This window comes from Staurois parvus, unplaced genomic scaffold (genome assembly GCF_062004578.1).
Source record: "Staurois parvus isolate SC_StPar_1 unplaced genomic scaffold, SC_StPar_1.0 ptg000090l, whole genome shotgun sequence".
Taxonomy (NCBI): Eukaryota; Metazoa; Chordata; class Amphibia; order Anura; family Ranidae; genus Staurois; species Staurois parvus.
This window is the reverse complement of record NW_028317886.1, coordinates 16,058,694-16,084,313: the sequence shown is the minus strand read 5'-3', so window position 1 is coordinate 16,084,313 and position 25,620 is coordinate 16,058,694. Positions and strand designations below refer to the sequence as shown.

Below are 25,620 nucleotides of genomic sequence, written 5' to 3'. Positions count from 1 at the left end.
GCAAGGAATATCATCCTTGCCTTTTGTGAGGATTTAAAAGTGGGAGCAGGTACTGATAAAAACTGTATTTGCTAACTGTCCCCTTAAAAAAAAAAAAAAAAAAAAAAAAAAAAAAAAACCTAGTTTACAGGCTGGGTAGAGGGAGCAAACCAATGGGACTTCATTTTTTTTTTTTTTTTTTTTTTTTTTTTTTAAACAAAGTTTTGCTTCATTGTGCTGTCAGATCTCCTTATCGGTTGTGAACTACATTTGAATGGTGTCAGTCCTAAAAGAGGGTTGAAGCTGAAGCTGGTCTCCTACATTGTGTGTTAATGAGGGGGAGAACGCCTCTGTCCAGTCTGTGTGTGGACAGATATGCTGAGATTGTTTAGAAATGTTTGCAACCTGCCATAAGGACTTCTCCTCAAACATCTAAAAGGTAATTAAAGAGAAAAGAAATTCTAAGGTATGCTGTGTGAATGGGGACACATAACCTACTGGGGTGTTCTCAAATTTGACTGCAAAAGTAGAAAAACACTTTTTTAGGCTAAGTTCACACCTTTTTCACATTTCAAAAAGGAGCGGTTGTGCTGATCAGCACCCTTATAGTCCTTTCACTTTTCCTCCACCTTTCTAACTGAAAGCCCATATAAAGGTACCTGCAGAAATCTGGAGGGAGAGTGTGCAGGAGCCTGACAGCCCACTGATTGTGGGTGCAAAAATATGTATTTATTATTTTTGCCTTAAGGCTCCATTAACACTATCTTTCTTTTTTTTTTTTTTTTTTTTTTTTTAATCTAAAAAAAACTCTGGAAAAAAGATGCTGGTAATGTTGTTTTTTTAGGAGCATTATCGTTTTTATTAGCATTTTTCCAAAAAAAACTAGAAATAAGCTGCTAGGAGCATTTTAGTAGCGTTTAGGAGCATTTTAACTTTTTTTTCCTGCTTGAAAAACACTCCAATAAACACCACAAAAACATTTTTTTTCCTGCTGAAGCTCAAAAAATGCTAATAGCCTAAAATAGTGTGACACATAGGATAATACTATTTAGCTTCTAGGAGCAGGAAAACAAATGATAATAACAGCTTCTAGGAGCTTAAAAAAATGCTAGTGTGCATGGAGCCAAAATGTGAGCTTAGTTTGCAAATATTGAATGTGAAAATTGGACCACTCGTGGTTCTTAAAAAATAAGCATTTTTGTACCAATGAAAATTGTAAAATCTGTACAGAATTGACTAACCTTGCCCTTTTTATGGGGAAGGAGAAACAATCACTTCACCACATAGAGGTCTTGATTGGTTATAAATGCATTTCTTTAATTTATAATTAATTTAAGTAATTTAATTTATATTATTCTCTGTATTATACTTCTATTTTTATAAAAAAGTGACCATTAGCAAACAACATTAAATCTGTCGCTACAAGCCATTTAATGCCTTTTTTTTGGAACAGTGTGTCTCTAAAATCAACGCAGGACTAATTTAGGAAAAAAAAAAGAAATCAAAGTGTTGTAAATAACCTCCTAAGCAAATACTAGAGATTAGATTTCATAATGCATGCCATGCATCTTATCTAGGTCCCTGATTTGACCTTTGAGACTAAATAGTGTAATTTTTTTTTTCTTTTTATTCCGTTGCGTGCAGTATATCGAATTTGTTCATACATTTGTCAGATGGTTTGCATGACAAATATGACATGTATCTATATAGATAATTCTATAATAATAGACTGTGAAAGAAATGCCATTATTGAGATCTATTGTGATCTCCATACTATGGGAGGGATTATGTACAATTATATATAGTTGCAGTTTGTATAATTTATCTTGTTTTAACATGCAATGATGGCTACAATGGAGATTACAAATAACCTTACAAGGCTGTTGTTTTTTTAAAGAATAAATAAAATCTTTTCAAAGTTTGGTGGAAAGGGGGAATTTTGAAGAGCTATTATGGGATTAGTGAACGGTACAGTTTGGGAGTGTTCTTTCATAGTATGAACAATGCTAGTATCCTGTTTCAGTTTTATAAAATAAACCGTCTGGTATATCATTGGGCTGATGGCTTTAATGTCTGGACATCAATAACATTTGTGTTTGTATTGTCAGATAATACTGCACCGCATCATTCATGTGTATGCAGGAAAATGTGTGCCATGAAATACATCAGTAGTATATTTTCTAATGAAATACAATTTTTTTGTATCATTTATTACTAGGTAAAGAAGTTAAAAGCATTTACTGGAGAAATAACAAAGCTGTCGTTGGCAGATTCCTTTATGTACATGTTGATTCAAGTGCCAAAGTAAGTTTGCAAAAAATAAATTCTGCTTTACATTTTTTGTATGTTCTGCTGCTAATTTTATTTTGCACGCAGTGAGGAAGGGTTAGAGTCTCTGCCAGGTCTTTTACTGCTGTATGTGTTCAGGAGGTTTCCTCACTTGTTTTAGTCACAACTGTTATGGGAGGTTTTTCCCTTTCTTTTCTGTTGGGTGTTCAGAACAGGAACCATGTGGAAACCTTCTTTTTTTTTTTTTTTTTTTTTTTTTAATTATAGGGCTCGTTCACAATTGCTTTGGTCTTTAAAGAGCGATCTGCATTCAGATCATTTTTTAGAGAGCATTTAACAGGCAGTAAGGAGGTGTTGAATCACATCTTGACTGCCTGTTTCAACTCATTGAAAGCCGCACTAGTGTGGCAAAATGGCGTGCATTGCATATAGTTGCCGGATGCTCACAGATCATCTGCATTCACTTGAAGCAACAGTAGGTAAAATTCTGGCTGTGAAGCAAAGTGCCATGGCATGTGTACACCCCGGCCACTGCCCCTGCAGCTAAAGTGGGAAGGTTGGAGGTGGTAAAAACACAGCTCAACCGTGAGGTATTATCACCCCCTCATCCGCTAGTGTGAACAAGCCCTTATAGTGGGGATGTCAAACTGATGGCCCTCCAGCTGTTGCGAAACTACAAGTCCCATCATGCCTCTGCCTTTGGGAGTCATGCTTGTAACTGTCAATCTTGCAATGCCTCATGGGACTTGTAGTTTGTCAACAACTGGAGGGCCGCCAGTTTGACACCCGTGCCTTATAGAAATAGAAACAGCAGTTAGAAAAAAAATAAAAAAGTGAAAAAAGATTCTGTTAGAAAAGAGGTTTTCACCCTCCCAAGGACTGGAGCTGAGAGTTCTGCCCATCTTTTCTTAAAGCAGAACTTCACTCTCTGTCAACATTCACTATTTTTGAACTATTTAGGAAAGTATATCATTTTTACTTGTTTTAAACAATTTTTTTACATTTCTTTAGTCACTTCCTAGTTTCCATGTCTAGGCAAAATATGTCATACATCTCAAAGAGTCTTCAGGAGGAGAGGGGGGTTTTCTCAGCTAAGCACACCCTGCCTGTATGCATGAACTAAGGGTAGATGGATTCTAGGAAGTAATTGCTACATGAATCATCTGCCTTTACTCAAGATGGCCATGACCAGAAATGCTAGGGGGTGTTTTTTTTAAAGCCGTAAAGCCAAAGCTCTTTTGGCTGTACTTCTGTGATCCATTTTCTGCTGACAGCAGGCTGAAACCCACTGACGGCTGATGTCACTCAGCCAGTCCAGGCTGGTGAAAGATCCCAAATTTAAAGTTGGGATCCACCCCAGAGTCTGGAGCACACCTGGCTCAGCCTCGCAGCGATCCGCTAAGAGCCTGAGCCAGCCTTTTCCTCCCCCTCCACAGCCCAGCACTCCAGTGAGCTCTGGAGGGACAGAGCAGACAGCGGGGGACAGATGCAGCATAAGATCAAGGCCACATCCAACTAGGTAGGTATAACTGGGGGGGAACCCTACTTCTCTTTTAAGTGATTTTTCAGCAAAATAAAGCATGGAGACATGGATGGAGTTTGCTTTGAACATTAAAAATTAATTAAATAGCACTTTTGGTTTGTGGAGCTCAGTTCTGGTGGACCATCAGGACTTGCCACGATCATCTCCCTTCTCTCATCTCCCTGCATATGGGAGGTGAAATGCACATATCTACAAGATTTTAGCATATTTCTGCATGGAATAACATTATTTTTATTAGATAACACAATAAATGGTGTAGCGCTTATGCATATGTAAAACACACACATACTGTATAAGTGAAAGATAAATATAAGCAGCTTATATGAACATAAAATAAAATATAAATGAAAATATGTGACGTATGACAAAGTGTATAACGTGACTATATCTCATAGGCTCTGCCTATACACTGTGAGGTCTAAATATAAAGCATGATCTCTCTGGGATCAAAAATAAGTGAAAAAGGATAACGTGAAAAAACAAATGCGTGAAGAAGATAGAGGGCTAGATCATTCACTTCCAGTGTCAGGCAGAGGGGACAGCAGGGACTTCCAGTCAGGGTGGCTGGAGAGCTGCTGATAACTGGCCACATCTTGCGTACCTTCCTGGAGTGGAGGTTTACTAACATTAAGCCTGTCCTTGAGGGGGAGACCACTACGGGGACAGTGACGCGATTCCAGAGGAGTCTCATACATGGAGGATCCAGTGTAGTGATCCTAAAAGTGTTTTGGCCCTTTGCGGGTCACGGCAAGGAGGTGAGCTTGCATTACAGCCATTTGTGGATACCTTCTTGTCATCACATACACCTATTACCCACTTTCACGGGTGTCTGTCATATTTGAATATTTGGTGTTTTCACACCATTCAGGACTTTTATTTATCTGTCTACTAGCATTTTACGCATTTTTAGTGACTTGCGTTTTTTCTGGATTGTATACGTTCTTTAGGTCATGTAACATTTTGTATGCACTATCACGCATGCGGTCATGTGTGTGTTGTTTGTTGACACTGTTTTGTGTATAGTTATTTAATGTTTTTAGGGTAATTTTGTATGCAATTACATGCGTTTTTGAATGTCCCAATTTGGGCACATTGGATACACTAGTCACATTTGGACTTTTTGGATGTTTTACCACCATAGTTAGATTCAATTAGGATCAATTTGGGCACACTTAATGCATTAGTCCCATTTGGACTATTTTGGTTATTTTACACCACCATTAGATCCAATTAGGATCAATTCACACACACATTTGTGTGAATATTGAGTACACTTTCTTCATCATGTATTTTTTTTTTTCACGTTATCCTTTTTCACTTATTTTTGATCCCTGAGAGATCACGCTTTATATTTAGACCTCACAGTGTATAGGCAGAACCTATTAGATATAGTCACGTTATACACTTTGTCATATGTCACATATTTTCATTTATATTTTATTTATGTTCATATAAGTTGCTTATAATTATCTTTCACTTATATGTGTGTTTTACATATACAATTTTTGTATTAGCGCTACATCTTTTGTTGTGTTATTTGCTCATAGATCATTAGGTATATGATTGGATATTGGCAGCTTCATTAGTTTTAGTGATTTAGGGATTTAGGCAGAAGCGCAGGAGGTTCTCACTTACATTATTTTTTTTAGATATTGTCCCACATACAGATATTTGCACATGGGAAAAAAAAGTACAAATCTGAGTTAGTGGTGCAGCAAGCAGGTAAAGAATATATTTCAGATAATTACCACCATGAACACTTAAATCCCTTTTAAAACCCTAATTCACTTGCAGTATGGATGTGTCAGCACAAATCTATTTCATGTTTAGCGTCCGCCTAAATCCTTTTAATCAGCTCACATTCTGAAATCTCGCAGATACTCAGTAGCTCCGTAATTCAATGACCTCAGAATGGGCAGATAAGAAAATGTAAATTCTGATATCTGTTCATTATTTCAGTAGACTAGCACTGGCTGTGAGAGCTGCAAACAAATACTGATTACTGTTGTCAGGAACTGCTCAAGGCATGGCATCAGCGGTCATGGGACCAAAGGCAGCTGGTGTTTCTGATATTTACCACAGGTCCACGATAAATGGGTTGGCCCATTAAGACCTCCTTCAGCATAACACTTTGATGGTGGTGAGGAGCAATGACAGATGTTATAGCAAACTTCCCTCTGGGATTGACCTCCTGTAGCGCTGACACCATCACCATCACAACCGCCAACATCTCTGCATACATTGTCTTCTCTCTTCAGTCACTGATGATACATGCTGGCATTACAAGGGCAGCTTAGTGGCAACACCTCTGCCTTGCAGCACTGGGGTTCCCAGTTTCAATTCCTTTCTGTATGGAGTTTGCATGTTCTCTCTGTTCTCCTACATTTTAAAGACATGCTGGTAGGTTAATTGGCTTCTGATTAAATTGAGCCATGTGCATGTGTACACAGAAAAAATATTACTAGAAGAAAGGGTAAAGAGTCCCTATGGCAGAAGAGACATACAAAATCTTTTCTGCCAAAATGTGGTACTACCCAAGATATATTTATGAGTGTACGCTGTATGAGAAGCCATAGCTTTCCATCAGAGCAGAGGTATCTACATCTTCATAAAGTAAAGCGAGCATATTTCAATAATGTTCATAGTTACATGTAACTATACAATGCAGTCAATGCAATTATAGAAGGATGGGCTCCTATTGATTGAATATTACTAAGCTCACACCGGATGAAAGGAATTTGCTCAAGTAGAAAAACTACTTAAACTTCATATTTTTTGAACATATCACTGCTGTGTTTAATGCACCTCCTTTCTAATTAGCTTTTCAATGGTTGTTTTGTAACCATTATTTGATCACCATCCTTAGTATGATTTATTGTTAATTTTGTTGTCCTAGTTATTCACTGCGAGTAGAAGCAATGGTGCTTAAAAAAGAATTTTCACCTTCCTATTCCTCCTTGAGTAAAGACATGATGGTTATCAGGCTGGCTACAAAAGGTGAGTGAATGAGTAACCTGGCAGAGACTTCTTGTAAACTTACTCATTGGATCATAATCTGCCAATAAATGACCATAGAGGAGGATATGCTGGCATTGTAGGATCTGCTTTCTAATGCATTCATGTTTGATGTGGTAACATGCAGACCTAGTATGTGTGTGCATGGTTTTCTAATGACCACTTGTGTTCTCCCCTGGCAGCATAGAAGTTTGGCTTGGATACCAAATGCCCAAATCAGGCACATCTGGCCTTATGTTTAGCCAAATCAGATTTAAATGTGGCTGCCCAATTTGGGTCAGGAGCTTGGCCTGTACATGATCACCCTTTTCTAATACATACAGTAAAGGCTCTGAATAATACTGCTGGTGGTCAGTCCCAAATACTGTGGTATCACTATCATTAGTTTATAACCATGTTACAATACAGTTATTATAGCCATACGATGGCAGGGTAGGATGGCACTGCAACGTGCATATTCAGTCATTCAATACACAATTTGAGATCTAATAAGCCGGTGATTCAGCCCCCCAAGATCTACCCATAGCTAAAATTTTAGCTTTGAGAGGTTGGACCCTTTTTAATTGTCCACCTCTAAAGAACCAAGTGTATACTATGTATCTAAATTATTGTACACTTGCTCATTGGATAATATTCTGCCAATAAATGACCAGACGCGGATATGTTGGCATTTTAGGCTCTGTTTTCTAATGCATTCCTGTTTGATGTGGTAACATACAGACCTTGTATGTGTATGCATGGTCTTCAAATGACCACTTGTGTTCTCCCCTGGCAGCATAGCAGTTTGGCTTAGATACCAAATGCCCAGATCAGGCACATCTGGCCTCATGTTTAGCCAAATCATATTTAAATGTGGCTGCCCAATTTGGGTCAGGAGCTTGGCCTGAACTTGATCACCTTTTTCTAATACATTCAGTAAAGGCTCTGAATAATACTGCTGGTGGTCAGTCCCAAATACTAGAATATAACTATCATTAGTTTTTAACCATGTTACAATGCAGCTAATATAGCCTTTAGACGGCAGGGTAGGATGGCACTGCAACTTGCATATTTAGTCATGCGATGCAGAATTGATGAGATCTAATAAGCCGGTGATTCAGCCCCTCAAGATCTACCCATAGCTAAAATTTTAGCTTTGAGAGGTTGGAGCCTTTTAATTGTCCACCCCCGAAAGAACCAAGTGTATACTATGTATCGGAATTATTACTTTAATGTTGGGTGCCTGTTACCTGAGTGTGTATTTTTAATTTTACTTTGTGCAGTATTCTTTAAATACCTGGCTAGTCAGAAGGATCTAGTTCTTATTTGTAAATGTTAAAGCACACCCTTTGTACAAGGTGCCCATTAATTACAGTTCTGGGTGCTGCACGTCTTTGGAAGGGATCATTTAGGATTATTGAAGGGGCCTGACCCACATTTTGTTAGGGTGTGTAATTTGGGAGGATAGACAAAAACTGAATCATTCTTCTGGTTATATAGGTTACATGCTATAAATAAATGTGGCATATATCTTATTTCTATAAACCTGACAGGACAGTGTATAAACATTCTACAGAGAAACTTAAAGTATGCCTATGGCTAAATTGGGTAGAATGGTTTAATATATTTTATTCAGTCCTAATAAATTCCCAGAGCATGAATTGGTTAAAAACAAAGGACAGCAGATGCCTAATTTTCTCTTTAAGGCATCCCTTCATTTTACTGAAACCTTGAACTAAGCCCTCCAATAAGGGCTGAATCACTATTTAGATCACTCATCAGCACTTATGTGTATATTTTATTTTCTGTAAACAGGCTTATTTCATCCAAGAAGCAAACAAAAGAGCCTGTGAACCTTGAAAAGTAGCCTAATTCTCCACCTGCTGGCTCCAGCGGGGATACGGAATGACATGGCTGTTCTGAGCCAAGAGCACATGGGCTGTGGGTACTGTTACTACAGCATTTAAAAAAAAATAAAAAATCAGGACAGAAAAGGCTGCTCCCTATGCACCTAGAAAAATACGGGAAAAAAAAAAATTAAACACATCATACATTTAATAATATTGTTTGCCTCAAAGTGATTTTTTTTATATGTATTTTTAAGAAGCTTTAAAAGCTGTATAGTTCTGCTTTCAAGACCTTTTTTGAGGTCAAAATGCTATGTGGACTTCCTTTGGGTTTAATCATTGTTAATTACATGTCAGGTCTAATGAGTAATAACTTGACCTGCCATCCATGAGTATCATGAGAAGTGAAGTTGTAGAATTTTTATAGCCAAATTAAAGGCTTAAGACACTAAGAATTCTGTTGACTGGTGAAAAATGAATGGTGGGATGGACTCATCAGTTACAGCTGCAGTTGAAAGTACTCAACCATTTTTTTTATTTTTTTGTGAACGTGAAGTGGAACAGTCTTGCCTAATCCTGCTTTGTCAACACACAGCTGGCACTGTTTGGATCTTGCTCAGTGTAAGAATGGAGATATTTGCTATCACACCACGGATCTTCAAGTTGAGTTCCAATGGTTTTTATTGAAGCTTGATCACATCCAAACAAGTGAGTGCAATGTTTTGCAGTCCACAGAACCCATTCATCCTCACACGCCTGACGAAGGGGTCCTGTGTGCCTCCGAAGTGTTGCAATCTCTTGTTTACGATGTGATCACACTTCGGTAAAAAAACTTTTGGACTTGAACATCTATGATGTTGTGGCAAACATCTCCATTGTGACATTCATGATCCAGTCTCCAGCTGCAGCACCCAGTATACTAGAGCCTTTTCCAGGAACATGTGCGATGGAAATATGGATGGTTCCTCAACGTAAGCACCCATAGTTCCAGGTATTCCTGGGTGCTCTGATATACACTTGGGTTGATAAGTTTGGAGCATGACGCCAACTGTTATCCATCTCCTAAGCTTTACTATTACCTGTTGAGGCTGCCTGACTTATTAATGGCACATTAATGAAACTTTGAAAATGGAAAGGGATAGGGACAAGCTTCTGGCCACGTGGTCTGAGCTTCTCTTTCCTGGAGGTGTTCATGCTGACCCTGCTGGATTAGGTTAGCATGTAAAACTTGCTTTTATAGATGGGTGTTGCTGAATGCTGCCCTTCACATTTCATTGCACAGCTGCTCAAACATGCTCTCAGGTATAAAATGCTGCACAACGATGCCTTTTGCATGCCAAACCATCTCAATGGATTTGCCTCATTCACAGAAATTCAGTACAAAGCAGGCCAAAGAACTGTTATCCATATCTGTCCGTCTTGAAGTGCATGTATGAACCTAAAATGTATTCCTCTATAAGTATAGCTTGTGGAAGAATAGTGAAAGTATTCTCTCTTGTTGTTTTTACTAGCGAGAATTGTCATTAGAAATGTGATAGGAGATGATTACATGTAAAATAATGCCATCCGCAGGTACAGCTTTGTTAAACAGAGTTTTTTAGAGCATCCTTTTTTGCAAAAAAAAAAGCATTGTATTGCTCTTTCATTGATGGAGAATAAGCAGAGGATATATTACAGTTACCACAGCAGTGAGCGGTATTATATTGCACAAGCTTGTACAGATGCATGTAGTAGAATGTGTTGGGCACTTCTAATAGTACAGTATTTGTGGCTGTTCTTTAGTGGTGTATTTTAGGTTGGGTTAATGCTCCATGCATTAAATGGTATTTTACGTATTTAGAGAAATGAGAATTGCATTGCCTTGGACACGTGGAAATTTGGCTTTTGCATTTACACCTTGTTCTGAGCATTCCATAGTAAATGGTGTCTTTTTTCTTTTTTTCAGAGCTGATGTCATGTGAGCATCTGCATTCAATTTTGTACTTGGTGCTGCAGGCTGGGAACATTATGAATGCGGTAAGGGTGAAGTCTCCTGCTGCACCTCCCTACATCTCTTCTGTTTTAATGTATTTTACTGACTTTTTACATTTTTCTTTGTTCTGCAGGGGGGTTATGCTGGAAATGCTGTTGGCTTTAAGTTGTCGTCATTGCTCAGGCTTGCAGACACAAAGGCAAATAAACCTGGAATGAATCTGTTACATTTTGTGGCTTTGGTATGTATACCCCATCCTCACATTTCTCTTGTATATGGTTTGCTAGGAGGCTGCTGCCCAAGGTTGCCTCTACTGACATGCCTTGTGCGTCTATACTGATGTGCACAATATTGAACAGATACCACAAGTGCTGTTAGGCCAAAGGCAAGGGGGCAGCTAGAGCAGGTTTAGTTAGCAGACAGGGAAAAGAGCAAAGTGTGAAATCCAGCAGCCCCCAGAAATCAATTTTTTACAATAGTTAAAGTTCTCGGCTGGAAATAAACTTTGAAATGGTTTCTGATTAGGTTGCTAATGCAAACTGCACCTAATGCTTTGCTTACATGCACCATGTCCACAATCACACCCAGAACCCCAGTGCTGCAAGGCAGCCACTGTTACCACTGAGTCACCTGTGAGCATTCATAGGATATTGTTGTACAGTATTTAATGTCTTTGGTAATTCTAATTTAATGCTATATCTGTTTATGTGACTGTAAATCATTCAGCATTGCCCTTTAATATGTTTTCTATGTATTGCAGGAAGCCCAGAAAAAGGATGCTGCTCTGTTGACTTTCTCAGAGAAGCTGCAGCATGTTAATGGAGCAGCCAGGTAATAGGAGCACACTGACATTACATTGATAAATTGTTATCCTTAGGTTAGAAAGTGCTTGCAGGGCCCTTCGTGGGAACCTGTATTGGTGTATAGAACCTTGTTAACCCACATTGGGATATCTGAGGTGTGTCTACTTCTTCGAGGACAAGTCAAATGTCAGTCCCAGGGAAATTCTGTGCGTGGTAGTTAATTTTATGCATTGAATACATCCTATGAGATATTCTCCAATACTGTGTACATGGCAGTATAGCCCTGGAGGAAATTAGATTTCTGTTTGCACATACAGCAGAGTAAAATACTAGTCTCCTGTTTACCATGTGTGGTGACAGGCGTCAGCTGGATTAAAATCATTATGTAATCCTTGTGTGCTAAAACGTGTACAAGAAAAAGTTCTTTCCAGGCACACGAGGACAGGCTGACTGTGCCCGTGACTTTGACACCTAAGACCTAGGTTTGTATCACAGAAATGTCTTGTTTATAGTGTACACATGACATTGCCTAAGACTAAAATCTGAGCTGTCCTAGCTTTCTTAATGAGGTCTTACATTCATTTGATGGTAGCTGGTGAGAGCAGATGTGTATAATTACATCAAATCCCAACACAAGATCCCATTGAGGAGTTCTGCATGTAACCTAGAGAAAACTAAGCACCATTTTTGCTTTATATATCATTCTATTAGGTTACTATATACTATTCAGCCAACAATGGTTGTTCATGTGGTTCAATATTTTATTCCCTTCTCTAAATGCAAAGTGACTTATAAGCCTAGAAATGACCAATCATATTTTTCATCACAAGAACATTTGTTACCACTTTTAGGGAACAAAGTTTTCAATTTTTGTTATATTGGGTCTTTATATGACATTGAGCTATCTATGGTTAACAAATTTGGAAGCAAAATTTAAAGAACTTTTAGGCATCAAATGGGTCTGAGGTAGAATGTGTGTGGAATATTATATTTTACTTAGAGGGAGATTTACAAAAACTAGTGCACTCAGAATTTGGTGCAGCTCTGCTTAATAACCAATCGGCTTCTAACTTCAGCTTGTTCAATTAAGCTTTTTTTTAAGCTGATTGGTTTCTATGCAGAGCTGCACCAGGTTCTGTGTACACCAGTTTTAATAAATCTCCCCCTGAGCCTGGGTTCACACTGATGCGGTGCAGAATTTTCACCGGTTTCTGTGCGAATTCTGCACAGCATCCAATCGCACCCCAGTCATGCAAACCGGTGCGTATGCTAAGTTAACAACACTCCAAAATCGGTGCGATGTGCATGTGAATACCCATGTAATCCGATTCTGGTACGGACCAAAAAAAGGGTCCAGCACCTTTTTGTTGCGGATGTGGTGCGATTTGAGCCATTCAAAATGTATGGCTCAAATCGCACCGCACAGAATTCACATGTGATTTGCACAGAAATGCAGTGAGGTTCCTGTGCGAATGCTGCACTGCCTAAATCTGAACCCAGGCTCAGTGTCCGTGTGCTAGGCAGGTACTTTATTGCATGTTGTGAACACGGATGTAGAAAATATGTCTGTAGTTTTGTGCTTAGGAATAACTACATTTTTTAAGATTTTGCTATCATTGTTTCGTTCCAGCTGGTGAGGAGGTGAATGGTCTAGCACCATTCATATCCCTGCAGCAGCCCCAGCCTAAAGTGAAATGTTGCACATGTGTCTGGTTCATCTATAGAGAATAATGGTCTTTTTTGTGTGCATATGCTGAGCTAGACATGAATACTGCCATTGTTCTGTGTTCATCCCTACCTGGGTGCATGCATCAGAAAGGAATACTTGCCTGACTGTATCCTGTGCATTGCCCTATGCTGCACTGGCCCAGAGCAGGCTGGGATCATGGAAAAATTCAGTTGTATGCAATTTTAGTAGTGCTTAAATCAAAGATAGCACTGATTACTGGGGGGTATGGGTTATGTTACAATTTTCCTTGAAGTTGGGTTATCTTTATTTAATGCAAAGGGTTTTTTTTGTTTTTGTTTTACAAACTTCTATGAATTCACTAGCCTCATAATCAAATTGTGTTTTATTGAAAAAAAGTTATCCGTATTGCAATGAAGGGGAGAGCCATTGTCTAGTTTTGATTTCTCGGCGTAGTTTTTTTTCGTGTAGAATAAAGAGCAGAATTTAACCTTCTGGTGTCAGGCACTTGGCTTTCCCACATTGCTTGCTGGGGGCTGCTTTTACTTGTTACTATGACAGAGAAAGCAGGGTCAAAAGGCTGATTCAAGCACAAAAGCCCAGCTTGTACATTGGCAGTGAGCAAACCAGATTTCTTAGAATAGTGAAGGAGTGTACGATGGCATGGTGAGAAGCATCAATCCCATTTCTCCCACACATCTGTTCTGTATGTATACAAGCATCTACATTGTCTCTGGCCTTGGCCATTGGGACTTTTTTCCCTCTCCTCTTTCATCATGGCCATTGGGACTTTATTCCCTATACTCCTTTATCATGGCCATTGGGACTTTTTTTCCTCTCCTCCTTTTATCATGGCCATTGGGACTTTTTTTCCTCTCCTCCTTTATCGTGGTTAGATATTCAGACTATACTGAATACTGTAACTATTTTCGTCTATTAATATTTGCTAGAGCCAGATGTGCCAAGTGGAGTCTGTGTTCTGTTAACTGAAATAACAGAGCATGGTTAGAACAGGAAGCAGACCTGTTCCATTATTTCACTAGTTATTGGTAATGGAAATATGTAAAGCAATTAGTGTCCTTTCTACATTGGCCCATAACGTTTGACTCCAGAAACAGGTGATGGGACAGGAGGGTGATAAATGGGTTGGAAAGTTTGACTCCAGAAACAGGTGATGGGACAGGAGGGTGATAAATGGGTTGGAAAGTTTTTGTTAAAAAACAGAAAACATCAGTGCTCTTCAAATTGTACAAACACAGAAGTTATTGGGTATCTGATGACGTTAGGCTTTTGTGCCAGTTAACCTTTGCTGTCAGTAATGTTTGTCATGTGCATGGTTTGCATTGTTAAGGAAGGTCTACTCTATGAGGTTGCTTGCTTCCACCCAACTTATCTTACCTTTGCTTTGACAAGAAGGTAAGGCTGTGTTTGAGATTCAGGTGTTTGGTGACGTTATCAAATATTACAGATTTAGTTTCAGGTACTGTACTTTAAATTGTTATATCATTTTTGTATATATAATTCAAATTTTATATAAATATGTAATTTTTTTAAGGTTATCTTCAGAAAATCTAGAAACGGAATTTCATTCACTCTCTACAAAAACAAAAACCATTAAAGACCAAATCAAAAAGGACCCTGAACTGGTGCAACAAATGGAAGAATTTCTGCAGGTAATCCGTCACGTACACTTTTATAGCTGGTAGCAGTTCCATTCAGTTGGACTTGAAACTGTAATGTTTAAAGCAGTATTAAACCCAAAAGGGTACTACAGTTCCCTCTGACACTCCCAAAGATATGCTGGTAGGTTAATTGGCTCCTATCTAAATTGGCCCTAGTATGTGTATGTATGAATGTGAGTTAGGGACCTTAGATTGTACACTCCTTGAGGGTTAGGGACTGATGTGAATGTACATGTAAAGTGCTGTGTAAATTGACAGCAGTATGTAAATACCTATAATAAATTAATAAAGCAAACCATTATAATATTGCAGTGTACCAATTCTTAGATGTGATTTCTGCAAGAATTTTTTTTATTTGGTTTTCTTTCTTTTATTTTAGTCTGTTTTTCAAAAAAACAAGCTCTCTTGCAGTTACGGGGATGAGATAAACCATTTAACACTGGCCAGGATGTTTACAATGATCATCTTTTATTTTTTAATGTAAACCTTTATCTAAAAAAAACCCCAAAAACGTTATTATTCAACTGCTTATAAAGTATTAGCTGGAGTTTGACACCTTCCCCTCCCCCCCTCTCCCAACTGACAATGCTGCCATCCAAAGGTGTCTCTGCAGCTCCTTTATCCAGAGTGGGAGCACTGTGATACAGGAGGTGTGTTACTACCCAGATCACCTGGTGAAAACGGGGAAAAAAGATTAAAAAAAGGAAACTAATGCACCCACCACATCTAGTGACTGGTGAGCTGCAGCGTATTCCATTTTTGTCTTTGGGTTCAAGAAGTTTATTAACTCCAAATCCAAATGACTTGCTTCCATTTAATTGAGTGTCAGAAACATGCCTCAGCATTTAAAGCTACGATAACTACCTAAACACCTTGTGTTATGTATATTCACAACTTTTTTTCTTTTACATTTTGAATAGAGAAGAGAATGGTTAAAACTCCTATAAATTCATACTTTGCTATATTTGTTCTGCAGGAGAGATTTTTTTCGTTCACTTCCAGTCTTGGAGATGCAACAGGAAGTGAGAGGTAATTTCCCCAAAGTGAGGGGAGTTGCCCATCCACAGTTGTCACCAGAACCTTTTTCCCAAATGGAAGATTTCCCATCTCTACCTTTCATGACAGCACTAAATGTTATCATTTCAACTGCAACCAAACTCATACAGGCTATTCAGAATGCATTTTTTACAATTGAGTATCACTTGCAGTGGTTGGATTGTATAAATAGAACAAGCTATTTAAAGCAGCAACATTAGTAGTGTCATTAAAAGTAGGCTTTTATACATCACCAGTAGTGTGCTTGGGTGGTATTAATATTTCATTATATTGCAGGTTGCGGTGAAGGAGCTGAAAGAACTGGACACACAGAGAGTGGAGTTACAGAAAGAAGTTCACACCCTTATTGATTTCTTCTGTGAAGACAAAGAAACCATGAAACTTGATGAATGTTTCCAGATATTCCGGGATTTCTGTGACAAGTTCAACAAAGCAGTGAAGGTAAGACAACTATCTTATCGAAATTTAAAATTATAGAGGGTACCATCTTTTGTAGTTCACAAAGTGGAGCTTAAGTAGGGTGAAAGTTGACACTTTCTTCGGCAAGGACATAACATTAATAACATTTTCACCGGCTACTTTATAAGGTACACCTTGCTAGTGCGAAGAAAATATGCCTACATCATTACACCACCACCAGCAGCCTGAACCGTTGATACAAAGCAGGTTGGATCCATGCTGTCATGTGGTTTATGCCAAATTCTGACCCTACCATCTGAATTTCACAACAACCAGTCTGCCCATTCTTCTCTGACATCAACAAGGCATTTTCGTCCACACAACTGCCGCTCATTGGATATTGTCTCTTTTTCGGACCATTCTCTGTAAACCCTAGAGATGCTTGTACATGAAAATCCCAGTAGATCAGCAGTTCTTGAAATACTCAGACTAGCTCGTCTGGCACCAACAACAATGCCACATTCAAAGTAACTTAAATCCCCTTTCTTACCCATTCTGATGCTCAGTTTTAACTTCAGCAAGTCTTCACCACATCTAGATGTCTAAATGCATGGAGTTGCTGCCATGTGATTGGCTGATAAGCTATTCATGTTACCAAGCATATATGTGTATACATACATACCTTATTCATAGGTTCAGCTGTGGAATTATGTACATGTTGTTGAATTGTGTACATTTATTCTTCTGTGTCCCTTGTGGCAGGATTTGGTTACCCAAGTCCTTATATGTATATTAGCTGGAGATTCTATTGGCATCCATCAGTTGTGGCTTTTAATATATTTGCCAACAATAAGTGGCTGCTGAATGTTGTGGTGAAGGTCTCAGGGCTTCAGTATTCTTGAATGGAGAGCAGACAGGTCTCAGAGTTTTGGTGCTAGTTGCTTCAGCTGCTATGGCCATTATACAGAGGGTAAAATAAGTATTAAACACGTCACCATTTTTCTTGGTAAATATATTTCTAAAGGTGCTATTGACTTTTTACATTTTCACCACATGTCAGTAACAACCAGTGCAATCCATACATGCAAAAAAACCAAAACAAATAAGGTCAGAAATTAAGTTTTGTGTAATAAAATGGAATGACCGGGAAAAAGTATTAAACACATGAAGAAAGGAAGGTGTAAAAAGGCATTGCAAGCCAAGACACCAGCTGAAATCTATCAGTAATTAGAAAGCAATCCTGCCCCTTGTCAGTGCAAATTAATATAAGCTGGTTCAGTCGCAACTGATGGCCTTTAAAAAGGTGTCTCATTACCAAAGTGTCACACAAGAAACATCTCATGATGACTATAAGCAAAGAGTTCTCTCAAGATCTTCACAACCTTATTGTTGAATAACATAATGATGGCATTGGTTACAGAAGGATTTCTAAACTTCTGAATGTTTCAGTGAGCACTGCTGGGGCCATAATCCGGAAGTGGAAAGAACCTTGCAAGGTTTCTGAAAGAAGAGTGAAAAGAATTATCAGAACAGTTGTCCAAGAGTCGAGGACTGCTTGTGGAAAGCTTCAAAAAGACCTGGAATTACCTGGCAGATACAGTCGTTTCAAAGAAAACAATAAGCAATGCACTCAACCGCCATGGCCTATATGCACGCTCACCACGCAAGACTCTATTGAAGAAGAAGAAGCACCCTGAAGCTCGTTTAAAGTTTGCTGCACAACATTAAGATAAGCGTGTGAAATACTGGGACAATATAATCTGGCCAGATGAGACCTAAATTGAATTCTTTGGATGCCATAATACACACCATGTTTGGAGGTCAAATGGCACTGCACATCACCCCAAAAACACCATACCAACAGTGACATTTGGAGATGAGAGCATCATGGTGTGGGGCTGTTTTTCAGCATACAGTACTGGAAAACTTCATGTCATTGAAGAAAGGATGAATAGAAATATGTACCAAGACATTATTGATCAAAATCTGCTGCCATCTACCAGGATGATTAGAATGAAATGATGGTGGACATTTCAGCAAGTCAATGATCCCAAACACAAAGCCAAGGAAATGCTCAGTTGGTTTTCAATGAAAGCAGATAAAGTTGCTAGAATGGCCTAGCCAATCGCCTGACTTGAATCCAACAGAAAATCTATGGAAAGAACTCTGGGTCATAAAAGAGACCCATGGAACCTTCAAGATTTGAAGACTGTGTGGTAAAATAAGCCAAAATCACACCTGAGCAATACATGTGACTAGTTTCTCCATACAGGAGGCATCTTGAAACTGTCATTACGAACAAAGGATTTTGTACGAAGTATTAAATAAATTTCAGTTGGCGTGTTCAATACTTTTTCCCTGTGTCATTCCACTTCATTAGACATAACTTAATTTCAGAACTTATTTGTTTTAGGTTCTTGGTATGCATAGATTGTGCATGGGTTGTCACTGACGTGCTGAATATTTCATGTCAATAGCACCTTTAGAAATCTATTTACAGAGAAAAATTATGTGTTCAATACTTATTTTATATGCTTATGGTTTTTATTGTGTAGTGTATTGCCAGTGTTCCACTAAATATAATCTTTATAAATCTTGCAAAGTTTCATATGTATTCTAATATGTTTTGTGTGTTCTCTTTTTCACTGTAGGAGAATAAGGAGAGAGAATTACAAGACATTCGCCAGAAGCAGAGACTGAAGGAACAGGAGCTAAAACGTCAGTCCTGGGTCTGTGTAGAGGCTGGAGGTTTTGGAAGGAGTAGCAGTGAAAGTGATGTGGAGTTACTGACAAAGAAGGGACTGGAGGAGTTTTTACTTCAAAGGCCCCAAAGCCCACTGAGTAGGACCTCTAGCACTAGGCGTTCTCGACACTCATTAGGTGTTACAGCAGACAGAGAACTTCTAATGTACTTGGAAGCCCCTCAGGATGATCAGTTAAACAAATGTAATAGTCTTCCCAGAACTCACACTCGACAGTCAAGACCAACAATTGCATGGATGAATTCCAAAGACAAAAATGAAGAGGGCAATATGCACTTAAGTAAAAATGAAGCCATTCAAAGTTCCTCACCTTTGCCTACAGTTCATATTAGTAGTTTTGGAGATGACCACACTGCCGTAGTAAATAAACGAAATAATCAGACCAATATAGACCGCAACAACAACCAGCCACAAAACTGCCAAGAAAATGGAGACCGTTCAATTAAAAAGACCCCTTTAATCCCATTAGCAGTCACTATTCAGGAACGTGAACTGGTTAAAAAGTTACAAAAGTTTGATCTTCAAGGATCTGTGCATGAAAATACAGAAGATGTTTGTATTACGGATTTGGAGACATTTGAAGAATTTCATTCCCTTAGCCTTGCAGATGAACTTGGTCCATCTAAAAATACCAAAGACACACCCTCAAGTATATATGATGAGGACATTAGTATGACTGAAGGATATTCCAACATTGCAAGCACTCCTGTATCACAAAATACATGTACTTCTGAAAAGCGAGAACATGGACCAATTTTCTATGTTGAGGATACTACTGAAACATCTTTATCTGTGGATCATTCTGAAGCACAAAGTGTAAACTGTAATATGGGAGACACATCAGTTACAATGGAAAGTAAAAGTGAAATAGTGGACATATCTCCTGATGAGCACAAACATGCAGACTGTAACACTGGAGATGCTGGCAGTACTAAAGAAAATACATTAAAATGTAAAGATCACAAAAGACCTAACTCTGTGAAAGAAAGAACCTCAAGCTTCACAAAATCAAGTACACCTCGTTCAAATACTGCTACAACAAAACCTGTGCGCATGTTGAATGAGTCTGAGCATGAAACTATGCGAAAGGTTGTCCCCATTTCTAAGACGACAAAGTCGGGAACTATAAAACGTACAGAGATCAGAAGTTCATTGAGAGATGAAAGCAAATCTGATGACCTGAAGCAAACTTTTCGGCACTCCCTTAGAGCCAAAAATGATAATGTCCCAAGGACTTCCCCAATAACCAGTCCAACTGCTGAAGAACCTAAGTTACAAAGAGGTTCAAGTTTTATAGCAAACAGTTCACGTTTTCAAAGGGACCAAATCCAGCGCAAAAGTTCTGTCAGAAAACCAGCAGCAAAACCAGTTAGGAATATTGCTAAGCCAAAGCTTGATGAAACCAAGATATGCAAGACATCTCCAAAAGAATCTAATTCTGCTGAAACCAGCAAACTGCAACCAACGACGCCTATAACCAGCCCCAAAACCTTGCCCTCTACACCAAGTTTTGCTAGAAACACTGTTGCATCATCCTCAAGATGTGCAAAACCAGAACAGTCATCTCCAATCCCAGGAAAGACATCAGCATTAATTAGATCATCATCAATACGCCAGTCTAAAGGAAAGTCTGAACCATTAACTAGGGATGTAAATCCAAGGGAAAATGGAAGAGTGAATACATTTAAAAGGACCAGTAGTTTGAGGACATCTGGGAAAGGGATTGATGCTGTTAGAAATGGCACACCTGAGATAATTCAGAAAGAGAAAGGCATTGTTGAAAAGTCCTCTGTGAAACTTAAAGATACAGGGAAAGCTACCCTTGGTAAAATACTTAAACCTTTACTAAAGTAGATGATTAATGTAAAGCTCCCATTACTAACATGACAACCCCACCTGGGCGAGTTGGTAAAGACATTTTTCATTTTCCCACTTTGACGAGCTGCGCACATTACAGTCGTAGCAATTTTTATATTAAGAAAGTGGTGAATGTTGGTATAGCCAGGTACTCTGTGCGGCAAACGGATTAGACAGCCTCATGAAGGATTTTTTTGCTGGACGTAATGTGATATTCGTGGAGCTCCGCTTGATGGATACTTTTTACAGATTGCAGTAATTGGAAAGCTCTACTTTCAAAGATGTTTGCTCGGCTGTAAAACAGAACTCTGGTTAGTGTTTGACCTCCAAAGGTACAAATTATTCACTGACTTTGTATGGTTGGCTGCTTACAGCTAATGGTATACTTGATCATACTGCCACTGGCATGGATATTCCAAAGACTCTGCTGGGTGGAGTCTTTTGCTTTACTGGATGATATAATGACTGGTGCAGGTGTGTTTCATAACCTCTTAAGGAAGCACACAAGAGGATGAATCATTGACGACAATGTTGCCTTCATATACTATGCTATCCAGTTTCAAGTGTACAAAAGTGCCATGTATTTATTTTGCATTTGAAAGGTGTTACTGTACTATATTTAAATGCTAAATCTTTTTTGAGAGCACTTCAACTATTCCATGTTTTCCATTGTCATTGTTCTTTGTTTTATTAACATGTGAATCCTGCTGCTAGGCTTCTGTCCTCTAAGCTTTGATGGGGGGGGGAGGAAAAAAAAAAAGAACTCTCTGTTCTTTGTATTCCTCTTACTGTTGGCCAAACAGTGGCGCTCACGTGTAATGAATAATAATTTTCTCCTAGAATTCTGCAACTGCACTCAATGTAAGCCAGCCCAGATATGTTTACACATACGTCATAACTCATCTTTTGTAGATGAAAGGTCTTTTTAGTAAGAGACACATTTACAGCTGTGCACAGTTTTTGTTTACCAAGAAAGAGAGTACATCTTAGTATAAAATTTTTTTACAAAGTTGGTAAAATGAATGGGAAAAGTACGACGACCCTCTGCAACCTGTCAGGTTTAAGCCCATCTCTAGACGGTATTTTTTTTCTATCACGTGCAAGGGTTAGAGAGTTGAATTTTTATTGCTTTGTTTTTGTACGTCTGCTGGGAAGATAATCAATTACTTCCTGTTCGAACGACACAGACTCAGAGGGACAGGAAGTAAAGGGAAATCTCTTCCGAAGGAAAAGGCACAAATCCATTTTATAGTAGTTGTGAAAGGACAGAACCTCTGTGAGGTTTAATTTATTGTCTGTGTCTGACCCCATGACCCCTTATTTGTTGTCCTGTTGTCACAGGAATATAAAGCCAAAGTAAATGTCTCCAGTGGTGTCAGACAGCAATACAAACCAGGTTCTAACCCTTAGTTACCCCATTCAAAACATTAAAAGAAATAAAACACAAAAGACCATTTTGGCTAGAGTTGTACTTTAATATCATGGAAGACACAACAGATGGCTCAGACTGTTCTAAATTGGTTGCAAAAGGTTACATGCGCTTTGCATATTGCTTTTTTTTTTAAACTTGTTCTTTGACATAGTAATTATGTAGCATAATGTGTGAACTGTCTAAAGGACCAAATCTTTACTTATGTTGGGATGTCTGAAGTTCTCTTTTGTACCTGAAATTGAATTTGGCCAGTTATAAAACCTGCTTCTTACAACCACTATAGGACACTAGGGCATTGATGGTACTTTTGTAAGGGTGCTGATCCAGACTTCTATATATGTTTTGCCTTACTTGACAAGGCCGCGTGGTACACTTAAACATTTGGAGTCTTCCTTGGATACTAGTAAACAGAACTGGCCAAGTAGAAAAAAATGCCATTATTATGGCTGTAAATCCTTATAGCATCTGCCTAAAACTAAACTGACTCCACTAGTTTGTAATAAGTGGCTCCATTAGGGTTGTAGATTTTTTCTTAGAAAATACAAATATTTAACACTGCTTTATTTGAAGAAAAGGTTGCATGTCTAACCTATGGCAATTTACTCTTCAAACTCTTACTTGTTGCCTTATTATGTTTGCTGCTTCCTGAATATAGATATTGGTATTAAACCAGAACAGGTTAAAGAATGACTGGAAACCACAAACATTGGCTTGACATTGTGTAGAGATTATTAATGCAGTCTATCAGTGTCCAAAACAATCATGATTCAGGGGTCCAACTTCCTTAAAAAAAAATCATAGGTGAAATAAAGTTGTGTGCTTTTTCTTTTTAAATTGTCATGATTCATAGACTCATGGATCTACCTGGAACTCTGAAAATACGTAGTCATCCCTTAAACCCACAGACCAGCAGATCTATCATACAGCAAAGTGGGCTGAAAGAGATACCTGTGTCATTATCTCAACTGCAGGAACATTTGCCTATTAATTCATCATCTACGTCTTGCAGACATATGTGAATTCTCCTTTCTTTGGAGAAAAAAATATGATCCTTTATCTGTAATACAGAGTGTTAATGAGCACTTCCAGTGTTCACACACTGGGCAATTCACTCCCACACAGCCTGTTATAGTGCACAGAAAGATGGGTGTGAAGTGCTGGAAACAGATTTTTAACCTGTAACAAGAAATCATAAACAATGCCAAACAGCTTGAATTCAACAGCTCTCCATAAAGCTGGAGGTCCCCCGAAAAACTGTAGTGACTCCAATGAAGACCATCACATGAAAAAGAGTGCCAAATGAGTCCAAAATCCTTTGTTGTTAATTACATGTAAAAACAGGCAGGCAAGGACAGCCAGTATGTTTTGGGGGGCAAAAATACTCCTTCGTCAGGGATTCCACAATGTAGAAAAATATCTCTTGAACTCAGGACAAATGCTCCTGAATTTAATTCTCTAACAGGAGAAAGAATTATGTGCAATTGCGCCTGCTTGTATGGGGTTGGTTCCTATAACTTGGCCATAGGGTCAGGAGCAATTGCACATCAAGTCTTTTTCTCCTGTCAGAGTTAGATCTAGGACAATGTAGCAAAAAATATCTACTGGACTCAGAGCAAGAGCTCCAAGTCCTAAGGAAGGGGAATTTTTGACTGATAGAATGTGCTGACTGCCATCCTGTTGTCCTTTGTAATTATTAACTATAAAGTATTTTGAATGGTCGCTTGGGATTGTTTGGTGCTCTCTTTTTCTGTTTTCATAGTTATTGTGCACAGGCCAATAAGATTAATGTAAATGGGTATTCAGGGACAACCTGCAGTCCAATTAGGAAAACCTGTTATGAGAAAAAAGTGGGGGCTGCCGCTGCTGACTTCTGAAAATACTAGCTGCAGACTTTAACTCTTCTGATCTGTATGCTTGTTCCAGGTCGATGTCTAGGAAAATACTGCAGTCTGGGAAAGACAATAGACTTTTTGATGAGGTCTTCAATGGCAATTCTGTTTTTAAGTGCAGCTGAAGGCGTAGGTAAACTAGTGTGAAGTGTTAACAAAATGGCTTCTGTGCAGTTCTGCTAAACATAGTCATATTTTTGCAGACCTCAAGCACGCCAAGCCATTTGAACTTCATGTGCCCATAGACATATTCTTGTCACAAATCTTGCTGGCTATGGTAAGATTAAGAAAAGATATTTGACTGGACTTCTTCAGAGCCCTATGGTCAATGCATCTTTTGGGGAATAATCAACTGGCTGGGTTGGATTTTCCTGGCTAATTGCTATTGCTTTACCCCATAATTGTTGGAGTTTTATTCCTACTGCTCCTCTTCCTACTCAATAGGGCTAAACAGGAATTTTTGTATCATCCAAGCATGAGTGATCCAAGCATTCGTGTTTGTTGGAGGAGGTCTTATTGGCCTTTTGAATAGTGAAAATGTATGACCCTGCTACAAAGTACCTATAACCTCTCCACCTCACTTATGTGATATGGAGCCCCTGGGCTCAGAGCTGCAGATTTTTTCATAAAATCTTTTTAAATATAGGCAAATCATTCTCTTTGCTTTATTGAGACCAACAGTGCTTTAGATATATTGCTAATGACTTGAGCATGCAATATGGAATGCTTTGCAAGTGTGGTGATACAGCAGAAAATACCCTCTGTGTTGTTTGTTAAATGAGCAACATGAATGGTGAATACACTATGATTTTTTTTTTTTTATTCTCGTTCAAGTAAAACATACAGGTCAAAGTTTTTCTTCCTGCCCAGGTATCATTTATGAACTGTATATGAAAGCAGATACTCGGGCAGGATGCACAGCATTATTTGGTGTCTTACAATTTGTCAGTGCTCTCATTTGTATGTATGTTTAACTACCGATTCCGACAATGAGTTTATTTAAATGTGTTTAATAATGTAAATTTGTATACTAGAAGGTACAGTGTACATAGACAATATATATTTAAAGGACCTTTACATATTTCAGAATAGTTTGCTAATAAATCTTTCAACTGACAATTAAAAGGTCTATTGTGTTTTATTTCTAATTGCAGTAGTTTGCAACATCTGGCAGGGGGATGTCTTCAAGTACCATCTTCCTTTGCAATTCTGATATGCTGTGACTGTATGCCAAGAACTTGAAAGATTTGAAAGAATGTGTCACAACAAATCATGCCCCTTAGAAAACCCTTCTCACTATGCCCACCAATAACTGTGGCACTACAGCACACTTTGTGTAGTACCCTTTTCCTTAGTACCATGCAACTCTCCAACCATGAAAAGGCCTCTCCGCTTTATCTGCTCCTAGGCCAGACGTTCTCAATCCTTC

At 38.6% G+C, this 25,620-nt stretch overlaps 1 protein-coding gene across 1 annotated transcript in view; it reads left to right on the top strand.

Moving 5' to 3' along the window:
• Positions 1 to 25,316, top strand: part of FHDC1 (FH2 domain containing 1) — an 85,381-nt gene extending 60,065 nt beyond the window's left edge. The window contains exons 5-12 of the mRNA XM_089670448.1: positions 2,198 to 2,283; positions 6,708 to 6,808; positions 10,598 to 10,668; positions 10,758 to 10,865; positions 11,385 to 11,455; positions 14,670 to 14,787; positions 16,129 to 16,293; positions 18,903 to 25,316. Coding sequence (XP_089526574.1) covers positions 2,198 to 2,283; positions 6,708 to 6,808; positions 10,598 to 10,668; positions 10,758 to 10,865; positions 11,385 to 11,455; positions 14,670 to 14,787; positions 16,129 to 16,293; positions 18,903 to 20,867 — 2,685 coding nt within the window. The 3' untranslated portion in view covers positions 20,868 to 25,316. The remainder of the gene's footprint in view (positions 1 to 2,197; positions 2,284 to 6,707; positions 6,809 to 10,597; positions 10,669 to 10,757; positions 10,866 to 11,384; positions 11,456 to 14,669; positions 14,788 to 16,128; positions 16,294 to 18,902) is intronic.
• Positions 25,317 to 25,620: the final 304 nt, after the last annotated feature.